The sequence below is a fragment of the Meles meles genome, chromosome 16 (assembly GCF_922984935.1).
Source record: "Meles meles chromosome 16, mMelMel3.1 paternal haplotype, whole genome shotgun sequence".
Classification (NCBI taxonomy): Eukaryota; Metazoa; Chordata; class Mammalia; order Carnivora; family Mustelidae; genus Meles; species Meles meles.
In genome coordinates this window covers 19,291,711-19,316,174 of record NC_060081.1, presented here as the reverse complement: position 1 = coordinate 19,316,174, position 24,464 = coordinate 19,291,711, and the positions used below count along the sequence as shown (strand labels likewise).

General features: G+C 43.2%; 1 protein-coding gene across 1 annotated transcript in view; it reads right to left on the bottom strand.

Moving 5' to 3' along the window:
- RFX8 (regulatory factor X8) overlaps positions 1-10,118 on the bottom strand; it is a 67,692-nt gene extending 57,574 nt beyond the window's left edge. The window contains exon 1 of the mRNA XM_045981302.1: positions 10,047-10,118. Coding sequence (XP_045837258.1) covers positions 10,047-10,118 — 72 coding nt within the window. The remainder of the gene's footprint in view (positions 1-10,046) is intronic.
- Between the last annotated feature and the right edge of the window lie 14,346 nt (positions 10,119-24,464).

Here is a 24,464-nt window from a genome sequence, read left to right as displayed (position 1 = left end):
GGCACGACCACAGGCTGTTGAGACCAAGAATGGCTGAGTAGTTCCTATGGCCAGAAGCCGTCTACATGTGAGAAAGAGCTGACATGTGGGAGAGCCCGGACTCTGTCCAGCAAAAGGCCCCCAGAATGGACAGTCGGGCTACAGAAAGAATCATTCACCAACACAAGGAATGCACACTAGAACAGTCCCACGGGCTGCTCTGAAGAAACCACCAAAGGGACCAGGAAACAAGAGTCTGCCTGGCCCCCAAAGTGTGAAGTTGAGCAGTAGGAATCTTCCAGCCATTTTTACCTCCCCTGCTTCCAGGGGGGTAAAACTCCCCAGCACGTTTTGGGGAGGAGGGATAGGGAGGGAAGAAGCAGCCCCAATACCTAGTTCTTTACAGGCAAGAAACTGTCCTGGAGGAGATAAGAAAAAGATTACACTTTAAACCTAATTCAGTTTTGATATTATACAGAACTGGACATTCTAAGCATCAGACTGATACTGTGTAGTAAATCAAGAGTGACAACAGGGCTTTGTATCATGCAAGGACTAGAGAGGTCGCACTTCGTGCCCACGTGCTCCTTCAGGAGTGGAGGAAGAACCACCCAATGAGCAGATTCAAAGGACCGTGGGAAATGAAGGCAAAAATCACTGTGTGATTAGTCCCTTAGCTCCTGCTGGTCACATGTGTGTGCATGTGTGTGTAAGCGTGCAAATAAACTATATGTGTGTGGCTACAGCTCTGGAGAATGAGGCTATAGCCAGTATTTACCTTCCTCTTTTTGTAGTCTTCTCTAATTTTTACACTTTCTATAAAGGGACTGTAATACTTTTCTAATCAGAAAAACATCAGTAAATGTTATTTTTAAAAAGGAAGTCAGTGTTATGGAAATTCCCTAATCCATGTGAGATACCGCTTGCACCAAGAATGAATACCACCCGTCATATGCCCGGGGCTGCCAAAAAGAGCAAGAAACATCCCGACATCTGCACAGCAACTTGATGTGGAATCTGGAATCAACTCCATTCCCAGGGGAAGAGGGAGGAAATGAGAATTGGGTATTTTGTTGTTTCTCTTGTAAACATGCTTTGGGATCATATCCTTTTCCCCTTCCTCTCCCTAGTCCATTAGTCACAAATTCGGCAGTAAGGGTCCCTTCCCAACAGGGGCTCTACTAAATGGTCTGTTTTTCAGGCAAACCCCAGCGAGAACTGAAAGTTAGTTGTCTTGAAGAATGGATTCTAAGGCAAGTATTAAGATGAAAAATGCTAAATAAATGCCCCATTGCTACACACGTGAGTCTCTTTTTAAGTTTTCCTTTGGAATGCTCTGCCATGAGACTACCCTAGAGGTAACACAACTTAGAAGAAACTCTGAAAAAGATTTTGAAAAATAGGCTTTGATTTCTTAGAAAAGGAAATGGAGATCTTACAGAGACTCAACATGCCATGCTCAAGTCACACTATTTCCATCTGATCAAGCTGCTGGGCAGGTAGATAAAGAAAACGCTGTAGAGCCAGGCTAGCCAGGACTGGATCCCCTTGAGGAAGTGTCCCAGGCTGCCCTGTGATGAAATGACCAGGTGTGGGCTGACTGATAAGCTAACCGAGGGAATGCCTGGCTGGCTGGAAAACCTTATTCAGGGACACCTTGAAAGCGCAGAGTGTACTCAATGTCTTGCGAGTACTCCTATTGCTTTCATTTCTTGAATGAGGGATAAGAGATATGCATTTCAAATATGGGAAAAGACTGGAGGACCTACAAGATTCAGGAAGATACTGGGAAACAGAACTGCAGATTGAAACTAAGAAGCTAAAATACAGGAATAAGAGAGTGGCCGCTCCTAGGTTCAAATAGTTACCTGCATAACAACAATAATCTGAGAATAATACTTTATATTTATGTAAATACATACAAATACCTTGTATTTAACTCACGTGAAAAATACTTAAGGGTATTTCTGTTGACCACAATCTTAAAATGAAACGAACAAAGTGTCGTGGAAGGATAAAAGTCAATAGTAGCCCTCTGCCCCCCCCCCATATAAACAAGAGCCCCTGTCATCTGAGCACTCCTAAGGTACTGGGTTGTACCCTTGGGGCTACCTACATTTTAAGAAGTAATTCAGTAAATTGAAGTCATAATGAAACAAGTGGGCAGGAAGGTAAAAATTTGGGAGCTGAGGAGTATTCAGTGCGGAGAGGGGAGACAAGGAGATGTAAAAAATTGGTTCCAATATATTTGAGCAGATACTATATTAGAAGATTCTCCTAAGTATTTTATTATTACCAAAAGTTCAGGACTTCCACCAATGACTCCATTTCAGGGATGAAGACTTTGGCTAGAGGAGTGGATCTAAAAATGTAAATGTTTTGGAAACAACACTGGAATCCATAGAATTGATTGTGGGAGGGTAATCTGGAGCAGTCACTTTAGAAAATAGTTTGGCCCCATCCCCAGACATCACAGTCGCACACCTCCCTCGCCTGCAAGGTTCATCTCTGGACATAAACGCCTAAGAGAACATCTTCATGTGCATAGTAGGAAATACACACGTGAGCATTCACAACAGCAAAATCTGGAAATAACCCAAATGCATATTAGTAGGACAGCAGATGAGTAAACTGGAAAATATTACACAGTGGTCAAACGAATCTAAGATGAGTCTTAATACAATATTAAGTGGACAAAGTCCCAAAGATGACAAATAACATACCCCTTTTTAAAAAGTTGAGCAACAAAAATTTAAAATATGCTTTTTAGAAATACATATATGAAATAAGTTAGACAAAAGTCAAACAGGATCTTACAAATGAGCCTAAAAAACACAACAATAACAAAACAAACTCACAGATACAGAAAACAGGTTGGTGGTTGGCAGAGGCAAGGGACATGTACTCGGAGTGGGCAAAAGGTGGTTAAAAGGTTAAAAAACACACACAAATGCACTAAAACTTCTTTTTTGATGGTTCTCACCAGTGGGGCAGGGAAGGGAGATGGGATATGGGGCAACTGGTGTGGTGGTTCATTTTGGGTGGTAGGCTCACAGAAGTTTACCACGTTGTTGACAAGAACTAAACACCTAGATGGAATTAGGCCATGCATAAACCCATGATGACAATGTGTCATGAACCATTTCTGTTCTGTCCATCCGAGGGCCACCAAAAAGAAGGAGAAGGCACACATAAAAAAGAAGGAGAAGGCACACATAAAAAGGAAGACTGAAGGGACGGATGGAAGATATTGAATCGGCATAATTGTGGCCCAGTCAGCAAGCTCCTGGTTACCCATATCATTTCAGCCCAAGCCAGGTGGTTACCCAAAGCAGTATGGCTGTGCAGATTGTAAGCTGCCCCAAGGTCCCTGAGGAGGAGTCGAGCAGGTTCTCATCAGCCTGTGCTCTACTTGCCAAGCAAGATCCTGGGGCAGGACTGTGTTTGCCCAAAGGAAGAACACAGAAGTGTGGTGCCCCATCACCCAGTTCTATATCCCGTGATTGTCTCTGCCCAGAGAGTGCATTTTGTTCTCATTAAAGTTCCAGCCAGAGGTACTTTCAAAGGGATCTTGCACTGAGATTGGAGGTGGACCAGGTGACTTCCAAGCTCTCTTTGAACTCAAGGATATTTTTGAGGGAATAACAAGTGGAAAGAGGTCTGATCCACAATTCAGGAGACACTGGAAGGGTGCGAAATTTGCCATCCAGAAATGAATCGCTTTGGCATGTGGATTATTTTAGGCTAATTAAAAAAATTATTTATTTATTTCAAAAAGAGAGATAGCAAGGGAGGGAACAGAAGCAGGAGGAGTGGGAGACGGAGAGAAGCAGACTTCCTGACGAGCAGGGACCCCGATGTGGGGCTGGATCCCAGGACTACAGGATCCTGGCCCAAGCCATAGGCAGCCACTTAAAGACTGAGCCACCCAGGTGCCCCTTGGCTGATTATTTTTAAGAAAGAGAAGGCTCAGGAAGAACCTTTGACCTTTCCCCTAATTGTCTAAAAGAATTTAGAGGACCTGCTATCTTCCAAAAGAGGTATCACTGTAGATAACTACAGTATAATATGAAGGAGGTGTGGAAGACAAGAATTTAGCAAAATCTGTCTGTTAAAATTCCTCTCATTGTTTCTGTATGGCCCAGCTAACATTTGCTTACCAAACATTAACTAGTTTTCATTTTCCTATGAATTGCATTCCTTTGCTTTTGAAGTCCCACTTCCCTACCCTCTTCTCCTTGGCTCTGGATGGTATAAAAGCTTCAACTGCCTGACTTCCAGGTAGAACATAGTTAGCCCCCATGCATACAGAATTAAATTTGATTTTCTCCTGTAAATTTGTCTCTTGTCAATTTAAATCTTAGGCCAAACAAAAGAATCTGGAAGAGTAGAGGAAAAATTTTTTTTCCCCAAAACACCACCCAAGCATTGGGACTAGTTGAGTGATCTTCAGCCTTCACTGGTGCTGGTTTGTTTTCTTGACTTCTCATGCTACCTGCTTCAGCCAATGGCTGTGACACAAGACAAAGCATTAACGATGCCAACTGTTTCCTCCCCACCCATAGGTCTTTCCTGAAGGTCTCTCTTGCCCACAGACGGCTACAGTATTTGTCACTGGGGTGGAAGGTCAGGCATAGCATCATGGAAAGCACCATCTAAGCAGCCATAATGAGAAATCAGGAAGCCAGGGAAGGAAGCTGGCTTCTGGGAAGGGGCATGGAGCAGGCCAGTGGAGAGAAGCAGAGACCCAGTGGTTTACGGATATACTAGAGAGAAAGGAAAGAGATGACCTGGTGACTTAGAATCTAGTTGTGAGCTGTCTGAGATGGGAATCACCAGCCACGTGTGGTTACTGCACAATTGAAATGTGGCTGGTCCAAACTGAGATGGGCTCTACATGTAAAATACACACCAGATTTTTGAGATTTGGCATGAAAAATGAAAAAAAATAACTCAGTGATTTTATAATATCGATTCCACGTTGAAATAGTATTTTAATATTTTTGATTAAATTTCAAAATAATAAAAAATTAATTTCACCTTTTAAAACTCTTCAAAAATGAGGATAACTAAGATATTTTAAATTATATCTGTGGCTCCCATTACATTTCTGTTAAACAGCAATGGACTAGACTCTATGAAGCCTAAACTTTACAATAGTATTTTACAATAGTATTTAATGAGATATCCTTTTTACAATAGTATTTAATGAGATATCCGTTTTCCTTTAAAAAAAATTCTCCTTTTAACTTATTTCCAGATGTTGTCTGTGTATTTCTAAAAACTGGCTGGAAATGTGCCTTGAAAATAAATACAATTCTATGATTGGAAATTATTATTGTTACTTTAATAATGATTAAGTCATGTGATTCTATTAATTATTTCCATCAACAAATCCCACTGGCTCTGTCTCCCAAATATACCCAGAGTTTTATGTCTATTTTCCTGCCCACTTTCTGTACACCTGGCTCCTCTTGCCTCCCTGATTTGACCTCAAGGTCCCGAGGACCATCCTGGTTCTCTCCTGTACTCCTCTCTCCAGCTGTTGCAGCTTCCTTGCTGTTTGTGCTCCTTCTTTCCTCAGTGCCTTTGCACTGGCTCTGCCTGCATTACTCTGTTCATATCCACATACTCACAGCATTATCTCTTCAAAGTCTGGACTCAAATGTTATTTCTGAGGGGGATCTTCCCTGTTTGCCTTCCCTAAAATTACAACTCTTATACACACACATACTCCTTATCTCCTTCTGTTCTATTAGTCCCCTTAGCATTTATATTACTCTCATATACTATATATTTTATCTTATGTCTCTGTCTTGCTCATTATTGTATTCCCAGCATCTGTAACAGTGCCTGGCACAGAGTAGCTGTTCAATAAATATTTGTTGTATGTGGAGGGTCTCAGCAGACTATTCTTTTTGTTTGTTTGTTTATTTTCAGCATAACAGTGTTCATTGTTTTTGCACCACACCCAGTGCTCCATGCAGTACATGCCCTCCCTATTACCCACCACCTGGTTCCTCAACCTCCCACCACCCCCCCCCCCCGCCCCTTCAAAACCCTCTGGTTGTTTTTCAGAGTCCATAGTCTCTCATGGTTCATCTCCCCTTCCAGTTTCCCTCAACTCCCTCACCTCTCCATCTCCCCAAATCCACCGTGTTCTTTGTTATGCTCCACAAATAAGTGAGACCATATGATTCTTGACTATCTCTGCTTGACTTATTTCGCTCAGCATAATCTCTTCCAGTCCTGTCCATGTTGCTACAAAAGTTGGGTATTCATCCTTTCTGATGGAGGCATAATACTCCATTGTGTATATGTACCACATCTTCCTTATCCATTCATCCATTGAAGGGCATCTTGGTTCTTCCCACAGTTTGGCGACCGTAGCCATTGCTGCAATAAACATTGGGGTACAGATGGCCCTTCTTTTCACTACATCTGTATCTTTGGGGTAAATATCCAGAAGTGCAATTGCAGGGTCATAGGGAAGCTCTATTCTTAATTTCCTGAGGAATCTCCACACTGTTCTCCCAAGTGGCTGCACTAACTTGCATTCCCACTAACATTGTAAGAGGATTCCCCTTTCTCCACATCCTCACCAACACACGTTGTGTCCTGTCTTGCCAATTTTGGCCATTCTAACTGCTGTCAGGTGGTATCTCAATGTAGTTTTAATTTGAATCTCCCTGATGGCTAGTGATGATGAACATTTTTTTCATGTGTCTGATAGCCATTTGTATGTCTTCATTGGAGAAGTGTCTGTTCATATCTTCTGCCCATTTTTTGATAGGATTATCTGTTTTGTGTGTGTTGAGTTTGAGGAGTTCTTTATAGATCCTGGATATCAACCTTTTGTCTGTACTGTCATTTGCAAATATCTTCTCCCATTCCGTGGGTTGCCTCTTTGTTTTGTTGACTGTTTCCTTTGCTGTGCAGAATCTTTTGATCTTGAGGAAGTCCCAAAAGTTCATTTTCCCTCTTGTTTCCTTGGCCTTTGGAGACATATCTTGAAAGAAGTTGCTGTGGCTGATATGTTCTCCTCTAGGATTCTGATGGATTCCTGTCTCACGTTGAGGTCTTTTATCCATTTCGAGTTTATCTTTGTGTACGGTGTAAGAGAATGGTCGAGTTTCATTCTTCTACATATCGCTGTCCAGTTTTCCCAGCACCATTTATTGAAGAGACTGTCTTTTTTCCATTGTATATTTTTTCCTGTTTTGTCGAAGATTATTTGACCATAGAGTTGAGGGTCCATATCTGGGCTCTCCACTCTGTTCCACTGATCAATGTGTCTGGTTTTATGCCAGTACCACGCTGTCTTGGTGATCACAGCTTTGTAGTAAAGCTTGAAATCGGGTAACGTGATGCCGCCAGTTTTGTTTTTGTTTTTCAACATTTCCTTAGCGATTCGGGGTCTCTTCTGATTCCATACAAATTTTAGGATTATTTGCTCCAGCTCTTTGAAAAATACTGGTGGAATTTTGATCAGAATGGCATTAAAAGTATAGATAGCACTAGGCGGTATAGACATTTTAACAATGTTTATTCTTCCAATCCAAGAGCATGGAATGGTCTTCCATCTTTTTGTGTCTTCTTCAATTTCTTTCATGAGTGTTCTGTAGTTCCTCGAGTACAGGTCCTTTATCTCTTTGGTTAGGTTTATTCCCAGGTATCTTATGGTTCTTGGTGCTATAGTAAATGGAATCAATTCTCTAATTTCCCTTTCTGTATTTTCATTGTTAGCGCATAAGAAAGCCACAGATTTCTGTACATTGATTTTGTATCCTGCCATATTACTGAATTGCTGTATGAGTTCTAGTAGTTTGGGGGTGGAGTCTTTGGGGTTTTCCATATAAAGAATCATGTCATCTGCGAAGAGAGAGAGTATGACTTCTTCCTTGCCAATTTGGATACCTTTTATTTCTCTTTGTTGTTTGATTGCTCCTGCTAGGATTTCTAATACTATGTTGAACAAGAGTGGTGAGAGTGGGCTTTCTTGTCGTGTTCCTGATCTCAACGGGAAGGCTGCAAGCTTTTTCCAATTGAGGATGATATTTGCTGTGGGTCTTTCATAGATAGACTTTATGAAGTTCAGGAATGTTCCCTCTATCTCTATACTTTGAAGCGGTTTTTTTTTTTTTTACATTCATATTTTTTTTCCATTTTATTTATTTTTTCAGCGTAACAGTATTCATTGTTTTTGCACAACACCCAGTGCTCCATGCAAAACGTGCCCTCCCCATTACCCACCACCTGTTCCCCCAACCTCCCACCCCTGACCCTTCAAAACCCTCAGGTTGTTTTTCAGAGTCCATAGTCTCTTATGGTTCGCCTCCCCTTCCAAATTTTTTTTTTTTAATAAACATATAATGTATTTTTATCCCCAGGGGTACAGGTCTGTGAATCGCCAGGTTTACACACTTCACAGCACTCACGATAGCACATACCCTCCCCAATGTCCATAGCCCCCTCCCCCTCTCCCAACCCCACCTCCCCCCAGCAACCCCCAGTTTGTTTTGAAGCGTTTTAATCAGGAATGGTTGCTGGATTTTGTCAAATGCTTTTTCTGCATCAATTGAAAGGACCATGTGGTTCTTTTCTCTTCTCTTATTGATTTGTTCTATCACATTGATGGATTTGCGAATGTTGAACCAACCTTGTAACCCAGGGATGAATCCCACCTGGTCATGGTGGATAATCTTTTTAACGTGCTGCTGGATCCTGTTTGCTAGGATCTTGTTGAGAATCTTAGCATCCATATTCATCAGTGATATTGGTCTGAAATTCTCCTTTTTGGTAGGGTCTTTGCCTTTTTGGGGATCAGGGTAATGCTGGCTTCATGAAAAGAGTCTGGAAGTTTTCCTTCTGCTTCAGTATTTTGGAACAGCTTCAGGAGAATTGGTGTTATTTTTTCTTTGAAAGTTTGGTAGAATTCCCCAGGGAATCTGTCAGGTCCTGGGCTCTTGTTTTTTGGGAGGTTTTTGATCACTGCTTCAATCTCATTACTAGATATTGGTCTATTCAGGTTGTCAATTTCTTCCTGGTTCAATTTTGGGAGTTTTTAGTTTTCCAGGAATGCATCCATTTCATCTAGGTTGCTTAGCTTATTGGCATATAACTGTTGGTAATAATTTCTGATGATTGTTTCTATTTCCTTGGTGTTAGTTGTGATCTCTCCCTTTTCATTCATAATTTTATTAATTTGGGCTTTCTCTCTTTTCTTTTGGATTAGTGTGGCCAATGGTTTATCGATCTTATTGATTCTTTCAAAAAACCAGCTTCTAGTTTCATTGATACATTCTACTGTATCTCTGGTTTCTACCTCATTGATCTCTCAGCAGACTATTCTTGTTCTAAAAAGTGTTTGCTGTATTTTATATGATCTACACAAAGTTCCTGACAGAGCTCTGAACCTCCAGAGGAGATATTTGATAATGAATGAATTCTCCAAATACAACCAAATTGTAGGAAGCACCAGCTCTCTGACACCACAAGTGGCTCTTGGAGTTCATGTGGTGCTATATGTTGGCATTTCTTTTATTATTTTTTTTAAAGACTTCCTTATTTTAGAGAAAGTGTGTGCATGAGCTGGAAAGGCAGAGGGATGGGGAAAGAGAATCCAGAGCAGACTCCTGCTGAGCATGGAGCCCAACATGGGGCTCCATCTCATGACCTGAGCACAAGACCTGCACCAAAATCGAGTCAGACTTAATTGACTGTACAACCCAGGCACCACAAGTGTTGGCATGTCTATGCAGGGAATAATGGCCCAGCAAACCTGGCTGAGTTTTGGAATATTTGGAGCTGCCACAGTTGTATTTTCTTAGGTACCACTCATTCCTTACCTTTCCTGGCCCCTCACTGTGAAGTGTGGACAAAGGACAGAACAACTTTTCAAGGAAGATGAAAGAGTATATTAACCATCTGGTTGGCTTCCCAGAGTGAAGCCCATTATTCCCACTGAGAACCCATCAGACCCAAATCAATTTTAATATTGCCTGATCAATTCTCTTGCATACTTTTTTTTTTTAACTGAGTACTGTATTTTTATCATCACAACCTACCTTCCCAAATGTGGCTGGGTTGACTTGGTTCTGAGCATTTTGACCACAGGTCTCCACATAAATCTCATACATCAGGCAGCGAGGCACACTATACCCTTCACAGATACAGAAATTGTCAACCAACCTGGGGGAGAGAAAGAAAAGGTAGAGGAAATTGGCATCAGTTTCTCTAGGGTGGAAAATTCTGATAAGAATCAACAGGTGTGGGATCCAAGGAAATGAAACCTGTTTAAGTCACTGAATGCAAAGGTGCACCAACCAGCATCAACAACATACCTTTTTGTTCTCAGCCTAGAGATAAGTATATTGATTGTGGGTCTTTTTAAAAATTATATCTTTAATTTTAATTCCACTATCAGTAACATACACTGTTAATAATAAGTTTCAGGTGTACCATATAATGATTCAACAATTCTATACATTACTCAGCATTCATCATGGTAAGTGTATTCGTCATCTCCATCACCTAATTCATCCAGCCCCTCCCCTCTTCCCTCTGGGAAACATCAGTTTATTCTCTGTAATTAAGAGTCTGCTTTTTGGTTCATCTCTTTATTTTTCCCTTTGTTCATTTGTTTTGTTTCTTAAATTCCACATAGGAGAAAATCATATGGTATTTGTCCTTCTGACTTATTTTGCTCAGCATTATACCTTCTAGCTCCATCCAGGTCAATGCAAATGACAAGATTTTATTCTTTTTTATGGCTGAGTAATATTTCATTTATATACATATACCACATCTTCTTTATCCATTCATCTATTGATGGTTACATGGGCTGCTTGTGTAGTTTGGCTCTTGTAAATAATAAACAGGAGTGGATGTATCCCTTTGAATTAGGGTTTTTGTCTTTTTTGGGGTAAATACCCAGTAGTGTGCTTACCAGATCATAGGATACTTCTATTTTTAACTTTTTGAGGAATCTCCATATTGTTTCCACAGTGACTGTGCCGGTTTGCATTCTGATTTTGGGTCTTTAGATAATCAACGTGGTGGGCTTTTATTATTGTTTTGTTGCTTGATTGGTCTGCTTTTGTTTTTGGCATGTAGGCACATTAAAACGAAGCTTAAATTATTGGCTCAGCAGACACTGTTTTATGTCCTATTGTAAAGGTTGCATCCAAGATCTCTGTAGCTATGAAGTGATTATTTACTAGCTATACCATCCCTGTAGGCTTGCCAGTCCCTGTATGCCAGGGCCCATGTGCAATGCTTTGTCTCCCTCCCCCAGTTGTTTGCACAATTTTAAAATCTGAGTCATTTAGGGCAGGCCACGATATTTTGGTTCTTCAAACTGAAAGAAGATGTAAAATCCAAGACACCAAGATACAGGCAATACACTTTCACTCTCCAGCTGAGTGGCATTTATATGTGATCTGGAGCATTCTGGGCCTCTGCTTGGGGTGGGGTCTTCAACTGATCAAGTGCTCCCACACTTGGGGGGAGATGGCAGTCCCTTGGCAATGAGGGGTTCTGCCTGGGGCTCACAGCCCACAGCCAGCCCTGTGGGGACAGCTGTGTCCCTGTTCCTGCAACTGGTTTGCGTGTGGGGCAAAAAGTGGGGAAGACTGACATCAGAAAGTGTGGTCCTCAGTCACAGCTGCTCCCAACCCTCCCTTTACTGGTTGAGGAGAGACTCTCAGAGTTCCCCTCATTCTTTTAGAGAAATATACAGAGAAAGCCAATATAATTTTTAAACACAGAAGAATTTTTTAGTAGGACATTTATCAATACATCTCCTTTCTCATTGATGAAAAGCAGTTTATTTTCTGGGATGAGGCACACGGGGCACAAATTCACTTTCCCTCAGAGCTAAAGACACAATTGTTGACCCCAATGACTCCCTAGTAAAAGGAAAAACCAACACATGGGAGGTGGGGGGGAATCTTTGACCCTGTATACTGAGGTATACCAATTACCACAGGTCAGGCACCTTAAAACAACAGAAATTGGTTCTCTCATAGTTCTGGAGGCTGAGAGTCCAAAATCAAGGTATTGGTAGAGCTGGTTCTTTCCAGAGGCTCTGAGGGGAAAGGGTTGTATGCTCTTCTCCTGGCTTCTGGTGGTCACTGGACATCCTTGGCTCACACTCATGTCTGCCGCCATCTTCAACCAGGCTTCTCTTCTCTGAGCATCCTCTCTCCTCTTCTTATGAGGACGCCAGTGATTGGATTTAGAGCCCAGCTGAATCCACTATGATCTCTTCTTAATTAATTACAACTGCAAAGACTCTGTTTCCAAATAAGGTCACATTCTGAGCTTCCAGAAAGATATGTATTTTGGAGAGACACTCTACAACGCAGTACCTGGCCAGGGGGGATTTTCTAAGGGTCTCCTTGACATCATTGTGAGAACATGCCACTTGACATACTTTACCGTGGCTTAAATAGAGCCGCTATGGCACCACATTATTTGGCTCCATGTTGAAAGAGGATGATGTCTCTTGGTGAGGAGGGGAGAGGAAAATTCATACAACTAGGTGATTTTTATATTTCTTTTGTTAAGAAACCACTCGTTGATAGATGAAAAGCCTACGCTTGAAGTATTACAAAAGATAGCTACACTTGGGGAGCTGCCAAAAAATGTGATAGATGTTAAGTTCAAACTCACTGTGGTTTATTTATAGCTACTACAGATTTAGTCATGGAAGGGTCTCCTTAAAAAAGAAACATGCATAGTACTCACTCCTTAAAATGAACTCTAGTTTAAATTTTTGCCAACCCTTCTTCCTTGTCACAGAAATTCATTTGTTCTAGGCCTCTATGAACTGTGTCTTTCTCTTTCAGAATGACATTACTGAGTCAGCCTGTTATCTGCGTACCCAAGACCAAATAATACTATCAGTAAGAATGACAGTGAAGGTCTGTGATGGGAGTGTTTTCTCTGACACACACCTAAACACAGGACTGCCTTCTGGTCTGAAGCCTTGAACTGCCACGTGGTGACTTCGCTGCTCTGATCCCGGCTGCACATCATTTCTGGCCGTGTCTTTGATGGTTCCCCAGGGTTCCCAGCCAGATTTCAGAGACTGGCCTGTGGTGGGCAGCCAGCATGCATTAACTGGGAAAAATGGAGGGTTTGAAAGAAGGTTTTAGTTTGTCTGGTAAGAGCATCTGTTCTGGGTCATGCCTTTACTTCAGCTCAAATAGTAGTTGGTTCAGCATTTAGTCTCCACACGCATAGGAAATTATGATTTTTTAAAAAAGATTTATTTACTTATTTGAGAGAGAGAGAGAGAGAGCACGCGTGAGTGGGGGGGTAGGGGCAGAAGAAGAGGAAGAAAATCTCAAGCAGACTCCCTACTGAGCACTGAGCCTGACTTGGGGCTAGATCTCGTGACCCTGAGATCATGACCTGAGCCAAAATCAAGAGTCAGATGCTTAACCGACTGAGCCACCTGGGGACCCCTATGAAGTTTTTTTTTTTCAAGTAAATGATTTTTTAAAGTAATCTCTGTACCCAGTGTGGGGCTCAAACTCACAACCCCAAGATCAAGAGTCACAATGCTTTATTAATGGAGTCACCCAGGTGCCCCTCAAAATTATGATCCCAAGTATTACCCCGGACTTTGCACCGCATAGATAGGCTTGTATTTTGACTCTGAGATACCTCCTAGAGATTTTGTGACTAGAAAAAAATCACATGATGTGCCTTGTACACTTCTTGGCACACGGAAGCTCTTTTTGGTGTCGTTTTAGTGTCGACCTCCAAAATATTCGGAGGAATCAAGACGTCGCTGTTGTAGACTGGCCTCACAGAAATGTCTGCAGTAAATGAGCCTGACTTTCAACTACATGTGGGTCTAAGGAGAGGCTGATGGGGGTGGGAGATTGTGTAGGCAGTACGGCTGGGCGGAACTACTGGCAGGTGAGATTGGTTAAGCATTTTACTCTGTGTCACTAAAATGTGTTTTGGTGATCCATGATTATAAAGCTGTGGGACGAATCAGATCACTGGATTCCTTGCTTAGCTGCCTAAGAACGGTATTTACCAGGTCGCACCGTCAGATGAAGTTGATTGCTAAGATTATAAAAACATTCATGATGTTCTCCTTGTTTTGAGTGATGGACAACTGGATATAGCCAACATCAGAGCGCACATACCTAGCCCCACGATTCTCACATTTTCTGAGTGCTCCTTTCCATGGTAAAGAAAAATGTAATGCTGGGAATTACACATGCTAGGAATTATAGTATCCTGATTCAGCCTGATCAAAAGCTCCTATGAATTCTGTATCTTTCAAAATAAATTTGCATTTCATTAATTTCAACAGTCTGCAGAAATTTAAAAAAGCCATATCATATGTGGGAGACAGTTACTTTAGACTATGGCCAAGCTCAGCATGCATAGGGATTAGAAGATGTGTTATAGTTTCACCTGAGGTCTGAAGCCAGGGGTCCCACCATGTCAGACCTGCTTGGTTTGCACTCCCCAGCAGGGGAAGTCAAATCCCTGCCCTTCATTCCTTTGTGTTCCCCCCAAGGTCTGATCACTTCTCTCTCCATTCCTACAGTCCTTCCTGTCTGTGAAACAGAAAATGTCTGTTACTTCTGTTCCTGGAGACTGTCCTGCTCCTTGCAGGACCTTTCTCCTTGGAGAATTTATCGTGTTTAGGACAGTGGCACTAACGTCTCCAAGGAATGCTAAGGACCTAACCAGTGACTGGAAACTGAAGCAATGAAACAATGCTAAAAGTGGAATGTTTTTTCCATGTGACAATAACCAGCCCCCTCTTTCACTCAGAAAGAGTGTCTAGACAGTTTGCCCATGAGTACCCACTGCTACTCTTCTAGGAAACTGGTCTCCTTGGACATCTTCTAACTCCCACCAGGAAGCCAAGGCTCTGGATTACAAACTGAATGGCTCTACTGTGTGTGTATGTGGCTTTTAAAATATATAATTATCTTTTAATTGTGATGAAATATACATGACAAAATTTATATTTTAAAATGTACAGTTCAGTGACATTAAGCACCTTCACATTGTTGTGCAAACATCACTACCATCTAACCATAAGAACTCTTCATTTTGTAAAACTGAAATCCTATACCCATTAAACACTAACTCTTCCTTCTCTTTCCCCAAGTACCTGGCACCCATCATTCTACTTTCTGCCTCTATGAATGGGAATATTTTAGGTACCTCATACAAGTGGAATCACAGTATTTGTCCTTTCATGACTGGCTTATTTCATTTAGCATAAGTCTTCAAATTTCATCCATATTTAGCATGTATCAGAATTTCCTTCCTTTTTAAACCCTGAGTAATAGTTCATTGTATGTACATATCACATTTTGTACAAAAAGTTGTTTCCACCTTTTGGCTATTGCGTATAATGCTGCTATACATATAGGTATGCAAAAATCTGCTTGAGTCCCTGCTTTCAATTCTTTGGGGATACATACCCTGAAGTGGAATTGCTGATCATATGGTAGTTCTATTTCAATTTTTTGAGGGGCCGCCATCTTGTTTTCCATAATGGTTACACCATTTTACATTTCCACCAAGAGCATAAGGGCTCCAATTTCTCCACATTTTTGACAAAACTCGTTATTTTCTATTTTTGTTTGTCTGATAATGGCCATCCTAATGGGTGTAAAGTGGTTGGGTTATATTTTTAATGCCAGTGTTAAAACCACCAGTACCAGTGATCCGTCAAACATTCACCTCATAGACTGAATACCTGAAGAGCAGTCCTTCACAGGCAGCCATGCCCTCTCCACCTCTATTTCTCCGCCTCCTTCCCAAACTTGAAGAGCATGACCTCTGCGTTTTAGAGGCCTGTAGGGGTGGGTAGGAATTCATGGCATACGATTTGAATTAGTTTGGCTCACTGCTAAAATGGTCTGCACCATCCTAAGTGATTTAGGGCACCTGCACTGTGGGCAGCCTGCATTATGTCATTTCACAGACAACCTCAGGAGGCTGTCCAGGTATGTTTGAATCTCCAATCAATCTTTCAAGTCTCTGGAATATAACGCAAATCCAGAAACTCTAATTTACTAAACGGCGACCTGGAATGGTTGACAAAGGCATCCTTATAAGTCTTTCTTCTAAGAAAGAGCCACTCTGCTGAGGGGTCTGAGTCAGTGAGTGTAAAAGAAAGAAAGCATTGTTGTAGTATTCTGAAAACCTGATGTGTGCTCTAATATGTATTCTTTTGATTTTTTTCTCTTATGCAAGATAAAATATATCAAAAATTTTCTCTTGGAAGAAAAGAGTAAAATCTTAGGACTTTTCATGTTATAATCACAAACACACCCTTCCTTTTTCTATTTTGCTCACATAACTTTTTCAGAAAATCTTTCCTGAGAAATATTCCTTAAAACTTTTGAAAAAAAGTAGTCAGATATCTGCTATTTGTATACCTTATAAAACTTAGGTTTTAGATTTTAGGACTGGTTTCAATTATTTTCCTATTTACGGAAAGCTACAAACCCATGAGTTCATCAGTCCCAGAGGCTAATGATATTTTTCTTTCCAGTTTTTCTGCCCCTATTTAAATAGCCAGAAGTGAATTTCACAAACAATGTGGAATGCATTGTTAAAGCTAAAAATTGCTTTGCTTTAAGTTAGAAAACATCCCATTCTGGATCTCATACTGAGGGGAAACATTTCCTCTCCTGGCCAACGCCCACGTGCCTTCAGATGTATATGTAAGAGCGGGTCCAACCAACAGGCCCCCCAGTGTGGGGCCAGTCTGGATTGCTTCCCTCCACTAGTGTGACCAGCAGGGAAGCCCCCATATGGAAAACCCACACCAGGAGGCCTTTACAGTGTGTGCGTGTGCGTGTCTCCAGCTCCATCCGCTATCGAAGTGCACTGGTTCTGGGTGTGAAGGGCTGTCCTTCTAGTACTATTTATCCGGGCTCCTGTAGCACCGGCGGTCACTCCTCGCACTGGGCACTGGCTGGATGTCCTGGGGACAGCCGCAGAGGGAGTGACGTTTCCCCCCTTCCCTGCCCCACCTTTTCCAATCTATCGGGCCAGACCACCTCCCAGCCTTGACCGAGAAACCCGGCCGGGTGGGAAGGCGCCCTGGGCGGCTCACCACTGGATGATGACGCTGTGCAGGCCCCGGGTGCCCCCGCCGTCCGACGGGGAGGCCGGCCCCTCCTCAGCCATGGCTCCGACCAGCGCCCGCCGCACCGAGACAGGGAGCTGGCGGCTGCTCTGCACCCGTCGGGGCGCCGCCGCCGCTCGGTGTTTACTTTAGAGCTGGGCGCGCGGGGCGCGCGGAGGGGCTCGGGGACTGCAGCCCAGACAGCCCGGCCGGAGCCCCGGGCTCGCGGCGCAGCTGCTTGCTGGGTTGCGCCCTGAGTCCTGCGGTGAAGGTTCTTGGGAGCCGGACTGGGGGAGACGGGGTCGCCGGGCCCCTAGATCAAAAAATCGAAAGACAGAGATGCCTGGGTGGCTCAGCAGGCTAAACCCTCTGCCTTCGGCTCAGGTCATGATCCCCCGGTCCTGGAATCAAGTCCCACATGGGGCTCCTTGCTGGGCAGGGAGACTGCTTCTCTCTCCACCTCTGCCTGCCACTCTGCCTGCTTGTGCGCTCACGCTTTCTCTCTGACAAATAAATAAATAAATAAAATCTTAAAAAAAAAAAAAAAGATTGAAAGACAGAAATACAGAACGCGCTCTTCCCACCTTGCTACCAAGCCATGAAACAAATGAGGAAGCAACAAACACAAACCAATGTGTAAGTTTCAAATCACGTCACAGCAGTGGTGACTAGCAGTGGTCCTCAACCCTGCTTGCACTTTGGAATTTACGAGCGGTTTTCTTTTCTTTTCTTTTTAAAATTTATTTATTTATTTATTTTTTCTTCAGCGTAACAGTATTCATTGTTTTTGCACCACACCCAGTGCTCCATGCAATACGTGCCCTCCCTATTGCCCACCACCTGGTTCCCCCAACCTCCCACCCCCGCCCCTTCAAAACCCCCAGGTTGTTTCTCAGAGTCCATAGTCTCTCATGGTTCATCTCCCCTTCCAATTTCCCTCAACTTCCGTCTCCTCTCCATCTCCCCATGTCCTCCATGTCATTTGTTATGCTCCACAAATAAGTGAAACCATATGATACTTGACTCTCTCTGCTTGACTTATTTCACTCAGCACAATCACCTCCAGTCCCGTCCATGTTGCTACAAAAGTTGGGTATTCATCCTTTTTTTTTTTTTTTTTATAAACATATAATGTATTATTAGCCCCAGGGGTACAGGTCTGTGAATCACCAGGTTTACACACTTCACAGCACTCACCATAGCACATACCCTCCCCGATGTCCATAACCCCCTCCCCCTCTCCCAACCCCACCTCCCCCCAGCAACCCCCAGTTTGTTTTGTGAGATTAAGAGTCATTTATGGTTTGTCTCCCTGCCAATCCCATCTTGTTTCATTTATTCTTCTCCTATCCCCCTAACCCTCCATGTTGCATCTCCACGACCCGAGCGGTTTTCAAAAATACTGACGCCCAAGAGCCAACCCCAGAGGTTCCGATGTAATTTGTCTGGGGGTGGGAGCAGCCCAGGCAAATGGGCTTTTACAAGCTCCCCAACAATGATGTTGGTGTGCACCTGGCGCTGAGAACCACTGGTCCTGGGAGTTTTGAGAAGAGCTGGCATCAGGAATTTTGAGGCCCACCCCAGATTACTCCAGTGGTGGCTGGGGCTGAGAACTGCTGCCCTGGAGTGATCCCCCAAACCTGCAGCTAGGACCAGGCTGTCCTTGCCCTCAGGAGCTGTATGTTCACTGACCTGTGATGTCAAACTGCTTACAGTCTCCCTAGCTAATGTCGTTTACCAAGGAATTGTGTAGTTATTGTAAATATTAAGTGACCTAATAAATGCAGGGCATGTGGAATGAAGAGTTCAGTTAGGCAACTGCTACTTTGGCTGCTGACTGCTTCAAAGTCCTCTCATAAACATTTCTTCATCTAGGTTAAAAAGACACTTAACACTTGCTGACAACTCATCAACAGCAACAACAAAACATTCCAATTAGGAAATGGGCAAAGGACTTGAATATCTCCTCCAAAAGAAGATATACAAATGGCTAATGAGCACATGGAAAGATGCTAAACATCATTGGCTATTAGTGAAATGCAAACCCAGATCACAATGAAATATCTCTCTACACTCATTGGGGTTGCTATTATTAAAAATAAGAAATAAAAACAAGAAAATAACAACTGTTGGTGAAGATGTAAAGAAACTAGAACCTTGTTCCTGGCTGGGGGGAATGTAAAATGGTGCCGCTGCTACAAATCCAGGCGGTGTCTCAAAAAATTAAAAATAGAATTAACATATGATCCGTCAGTTCCACTTCTTGGGTATGTACTGTTGGGGAAGAAAAATTTTCCTTTACCCTTCAAAGATTCTTATGGCTGGCCTCAGAAGTAAATTTTACATCAGACTATTAACAGGAGAAAAACAGATTTAATTTTGTAAGCATGGGAACCCCACATACACAAGTGGTGTAAAGACAGAAAGGTAAAATGAGGTATATATGCCATCCTGAGCTGAGGAATGGGATAGGAATCTAGGGCTTCAAAAGGGAATAGGGGAATTCACAGGACAATAAGAAATGGCAAATGTTTGGTAATTAGAATTTGCCCTGCCATTTGGATGGGTCACTTAGATAAAATTTATCTCTGGTAGTACTTTTATTCTGGGAAAGATCCCCAGTTTAGACTCTTCTAGGTAATTAAGGGAGGAGCGAAGTTTCTCTTGAGCCCACAGGATCTCAATTGCCTGCAGCTTAAAACAGTCCATAATGCCTAAGTGGCACATTTTGGGGAAACTTGTACTGAATCCTTTTAGTACCCGTAAGAACTGAAAGCAGAGACTCAAACAGATATTTGTAATTCGTACCCCCCCCCATTCATAGCAGCATTACTCACAATAGCCAAAAGGTAGAAGCAACCCAAAGGTCCATCAATGGATGAGTGGAGAAATAAGATGTAGTATTTGTATTTACATACTTTGGAATGTTATTCAGCCTTAAAAAGGAACGAAAGTCTATTACATGCTACGATATGGATGAACCTTGAAGACATTATGCTAAATGAAATAAGCCAGTCACAAAAGTATGATTCCACTTATTAGGTACCTAGTATAGTCAAACTCAGAGAGACAGAAAGAATCGTAATTACCAAGGGCTGGGAGAGGAAAAATTGGGAGATGTTGTTTAATGAGTAGAGAGTTTCAGTTTGGGACGAGGGAAAATTTCTGGAGATTAATAGTGGCAATAGTTGCACAATATAAGTGTACTTAATGCCACTGAATTATACACTTAAAACTGGTTAAAATGGTAAATTTTATGTTATGCATATTTGACCACAATTTTTAAAAAATCTGCCTCAAAAAAAAGGAAAAAAAGAAAAAAGATACCCGGGGGTGCCTGGGTGGCTCAGTTAGTTAAGCATCTGACTCTTGATCTCAGCTTGGGTCTTGATCTCAGGGCTATGAGTTTGAGCCTCATGTTGGGCTCTACACTGGGGATAGAGATTACTTTAAAAAAGTTTAAAAAAAATGCCCCACCCCTGCCACTAATACCACCTGAACACATTTGGGGAACCACTTTTGGAAGCAGGGCAGAGATTCATTTCGAAAAACAGCAATGGCAGCCTTCCACGTGACAGCACTAGAAAATAGTTGTTGGTGCCTGGGTAGGTTAGTTTGTAGGGTGTCTGACTCTTGGTCTCAGCTCAGGTCTTGATCTCAGGGTCATGAGTTCAAATCCCACACTGGGCTCCATACTGGGTGTGGAGCCTACTTAAAAAAAAAAAATTAAAAATTAAAAAAAATAATAAAGTAGTTGTTGGGGCATATCGGGAGGTCTCCAGGGCCAGTACTCTTCCTCCAGTGGGGACACAATCATCGGGGTATCAGGGACAAAGCTCCAAAAGCAATTCCAGAGGAGAGATCGCAGGACATTCATTAAAACACCTGAGCCTTGAAGTTTGGCCAGGTCAATGGAACCAACACCAGATGGCATCTGACTCCACTTTGGGGAGCTGCACCAGGAATCAGCCTGGTTCTGAAAACTTGGGGAGGGTGTTTTTTCCAGGGGAGGGGGGTATGTGTGGGCAGTAAAGCAGAAAGGACTTAGAAATAAGCGATGGAGGCCAATGTTTGCCCTTTTTATCTTTTCAGCTGAATTTCCATCATCAGGGCTGGCAGTTTAAAAAACCCATCCAGTAGGAGACACTTGACATTACATGGGCCTCTCTCAGGCCAGGACCCAAGGGGAAGAGCATGTGGAGAGACGCCTTCATGACCTGGCAATGATAGGAGGCCAACTGTGTGTTTCTTTCTTTCTTTCTTTCTTTTGCACATGAAAGCATCATTTTATTAAAATTCACAGCCTACCTCGAACACATAACATCAATCGCGAGCCGCAGGGTCACCATAAGCGAGCCACTCGGAGGGAGCAGGACACAAATGCGGCTCTGAGACACGATCACAAGGGCGATGCGGAGACAGAGGGGGGACGGAAACACAGCCGCGGCCCCCGCCCCGCCGGGATTCACATGCGGGAGGCTCTTTGGAAAAGGCTTCGCATCGACGCGCCAACCTCAGCTCGGTCCCTGCCAGATGTGCCTGGACAGGGAGCAGCGTTGGGGCGCGCGGGGCTTACCCCCCCCCCCCCCAAGGCCTCAGCAGCGCTCAGCCTGACCGCCAGCACGCTGAGGCCGGCACCGGGAGCCGAGGTCCCCCCAGGGCAGAGCAGTGACGCCAATGCCAGGAACGCCCCGTTCTCCCATCTGACCCCCGAGGAAGTGGCGGCTGCACTCCCTCTCACACCACGCGTTTGGCCCTGCCGGGCGATGCGCTCGCTCGCTGGAACTGCTCCTGGGACCGAACAGACAGGTTCAAGGCGGTTCTGGCTACACGTAGGAGCCAGGTGCTCAGGCCCCAGGGCCCCTATGTTGTCCCCCGTCACCCAGCCCATGGAAGAGAATCTCTTCCGCGCCTTCTGAATGCATGTGGGTTCCAGACTGTTGAACACACTATGTGCCTCTCTCTTCCTGCCTAACTCGCCTTGCTTCAACCCTTCACGAAGTTGTCGTACATAGGGTAACAGGTGTCCGAAAACCCGGCAAGTCCCATCTGATCCGCTGCCTGCAGCAGGGGCTCAGTCACTCAGACTCCACAGGTCCGCGAAGCGACCCAGGCTGTGATTATCAGTCCGACAAATGACACGCAGATTGGCAACAGCTTGTTTCATGTGGTGCCAGGAGACTCTGCTGAACAGGGAAAGCTGAGTGGTAACTACGGTGAAGAAGTAGCAGGAGGAGAGACGAAACAACCAAGGTATGGAAGGTTCTCCAAAGAAGCTTTCTTGAGTTCGGCCCTTCTTCTCTGGTGGTTTCTAGAGAGGTGGTAGGTGTCTCGGGACCTGGGGCGGGAGCCCTCAGGAGCCATATGCGGCTTCAACGGGTTTGCTTTGCCCTGAGTGCTCACACCCTGGGCCTCCTGCAATGGGGGCAGGGCCTTCTCAGCAGCTGTGGAAGCTGAGAGTCTGGCTCCTTCCACTCTTCATGCAGGTCCTGCAGCAGTTCCTGCCACCCAAGAAACTTCCCAAGGCTCACTCATTTCCGCAGAGACTGGAAATAACCAAGAGCCTACTGTTACTAGGTTCAACTTGTTAGGGCCATCTTGAGGTCTTACTATGTCCTTGTGATGATTATGTAACATTTGCATATTTACTTTGCTCCAGTCAGCACCGGGCACTGGAACAGATCTTGCAAATATAATGGAACACCTTGACCTCTGGTTGACCAGTGGTCTCTGCTGTTTACTACATCGAATATTAGATGCAATGAAATGCAAACATTACTTTGCCTTGGTCCAAAGCTGTTGAGGCCAGTTGGATAGGGGACTATAGACATGAGGCCATGGGGTCAATTTTCTACCCTCCACCCAAAGGACCAGTTAATTTCTTCTATGACAGGTGACAGCTGGTGTGCCTGCTTTAACCAGCCCTCTTCTAGACGCATTCTGAGTAGGTATGTGCTAATACAACAACACTCTTAGATTTATTCACACTATATGCCTCCCTAGTGTGGTAAATGTGCAAAAGACATTTACCTCTGCATGTGACTCTTTTACTAGCAACATAATTAAGGTTTTCATTTGGGTTGAGCATATAGCCACATAGACTGTGGAGGAGAATTAGGTCTAAAATTCATTTTATTTTCAAAGAATGTTTAATTGCAACTGACATAACAAAAAACTTCCTTTTGTTGCTTTCACTAATGAGACAGCCAGACCCATGTATATGCTCTCTTGTACCTGAAAAGTGCAGTCTCCCTCTAACCCAGGTTCAGCACCCGACCGCTAATGTCCTATACCATTACAGGGAACGGAAACCTTAAAGTTCATATCAAACAGAATTCCAGTTCCTCATGTCACATTTTATGCACAAAAAGCTTTTTCTCCCTCTGCCATAGAATATATATCTTTCAGCTAAACAGTGACTTCTGCCTACTTCAGTCTAATTGGTTTCTAGATTATCCAATTAGTCTTATTTCACCTTCTAAAAGGGCAACAGCTGTGCCTTATCCTTGCACAAAACAATCTCTGATCTGGGGTGCTTAATTTTATTCAATCCTTGCAATTATTCACTTTCTGTGGATGTACCAGGTGTCTTCAGGCAATAGATGTATTTTTAAATAAAGCTAATGAGTATAATGCATTTGGTCAAGAATATACAATGTAGTTAGTATCTGCAGGGACCGAGCGTTTCAGAGAACAGACAACTGCATGTTTCATTGTCACCTGGCAGAGACTTTCGAAGATCGCTGGGCTCTAAATCATTAAGTCGTGGAGACTTTCAAACTATACGGGAGCAAAACGGTCTTATTGGAGAGATTCTAAATTGCTATCATATGTTAAAATTTTCATTGGTCTAGATTCACCTACAGAGTGTCTGGTTCCTGCTGTAGTTGATATTGATTGGGTACACCACATTCACAGGCATGAATATGCTGGGAACGAAATTCCACACAAAGCACATATCTGCTATTTCTTGATCTGAAACCCATGATTTGGAGCACCTTGGAGACAAAACCATTTCTGTAGAGGTTAATTGCTACCAATCCACAGTCTCTCCCCTCCCCAACTTTTGCACAGGTCACATGAAAGGCTGGCCACATGAAGGATAACAAACAGTATTATCTGCAGAGGAACTCGGAGAATGTATGGAATGGAAGGGAACAGCCTTCGTTCATCACAGAATGCTCATGAATAATAATTTGTAGAGGAATATGTTTGAACTCTTTCTACATTAAAAGTGGGTTTTTTCTGAAGTCCGAGAGAAAACCAAGCAAACACAAAGCAAAAAGTGGCTTCCTTTTTTGCAAAGGAAGAGTAGGAATTAAATAATTCATCCTTTTTGAGCTTCCCCATAACCTCA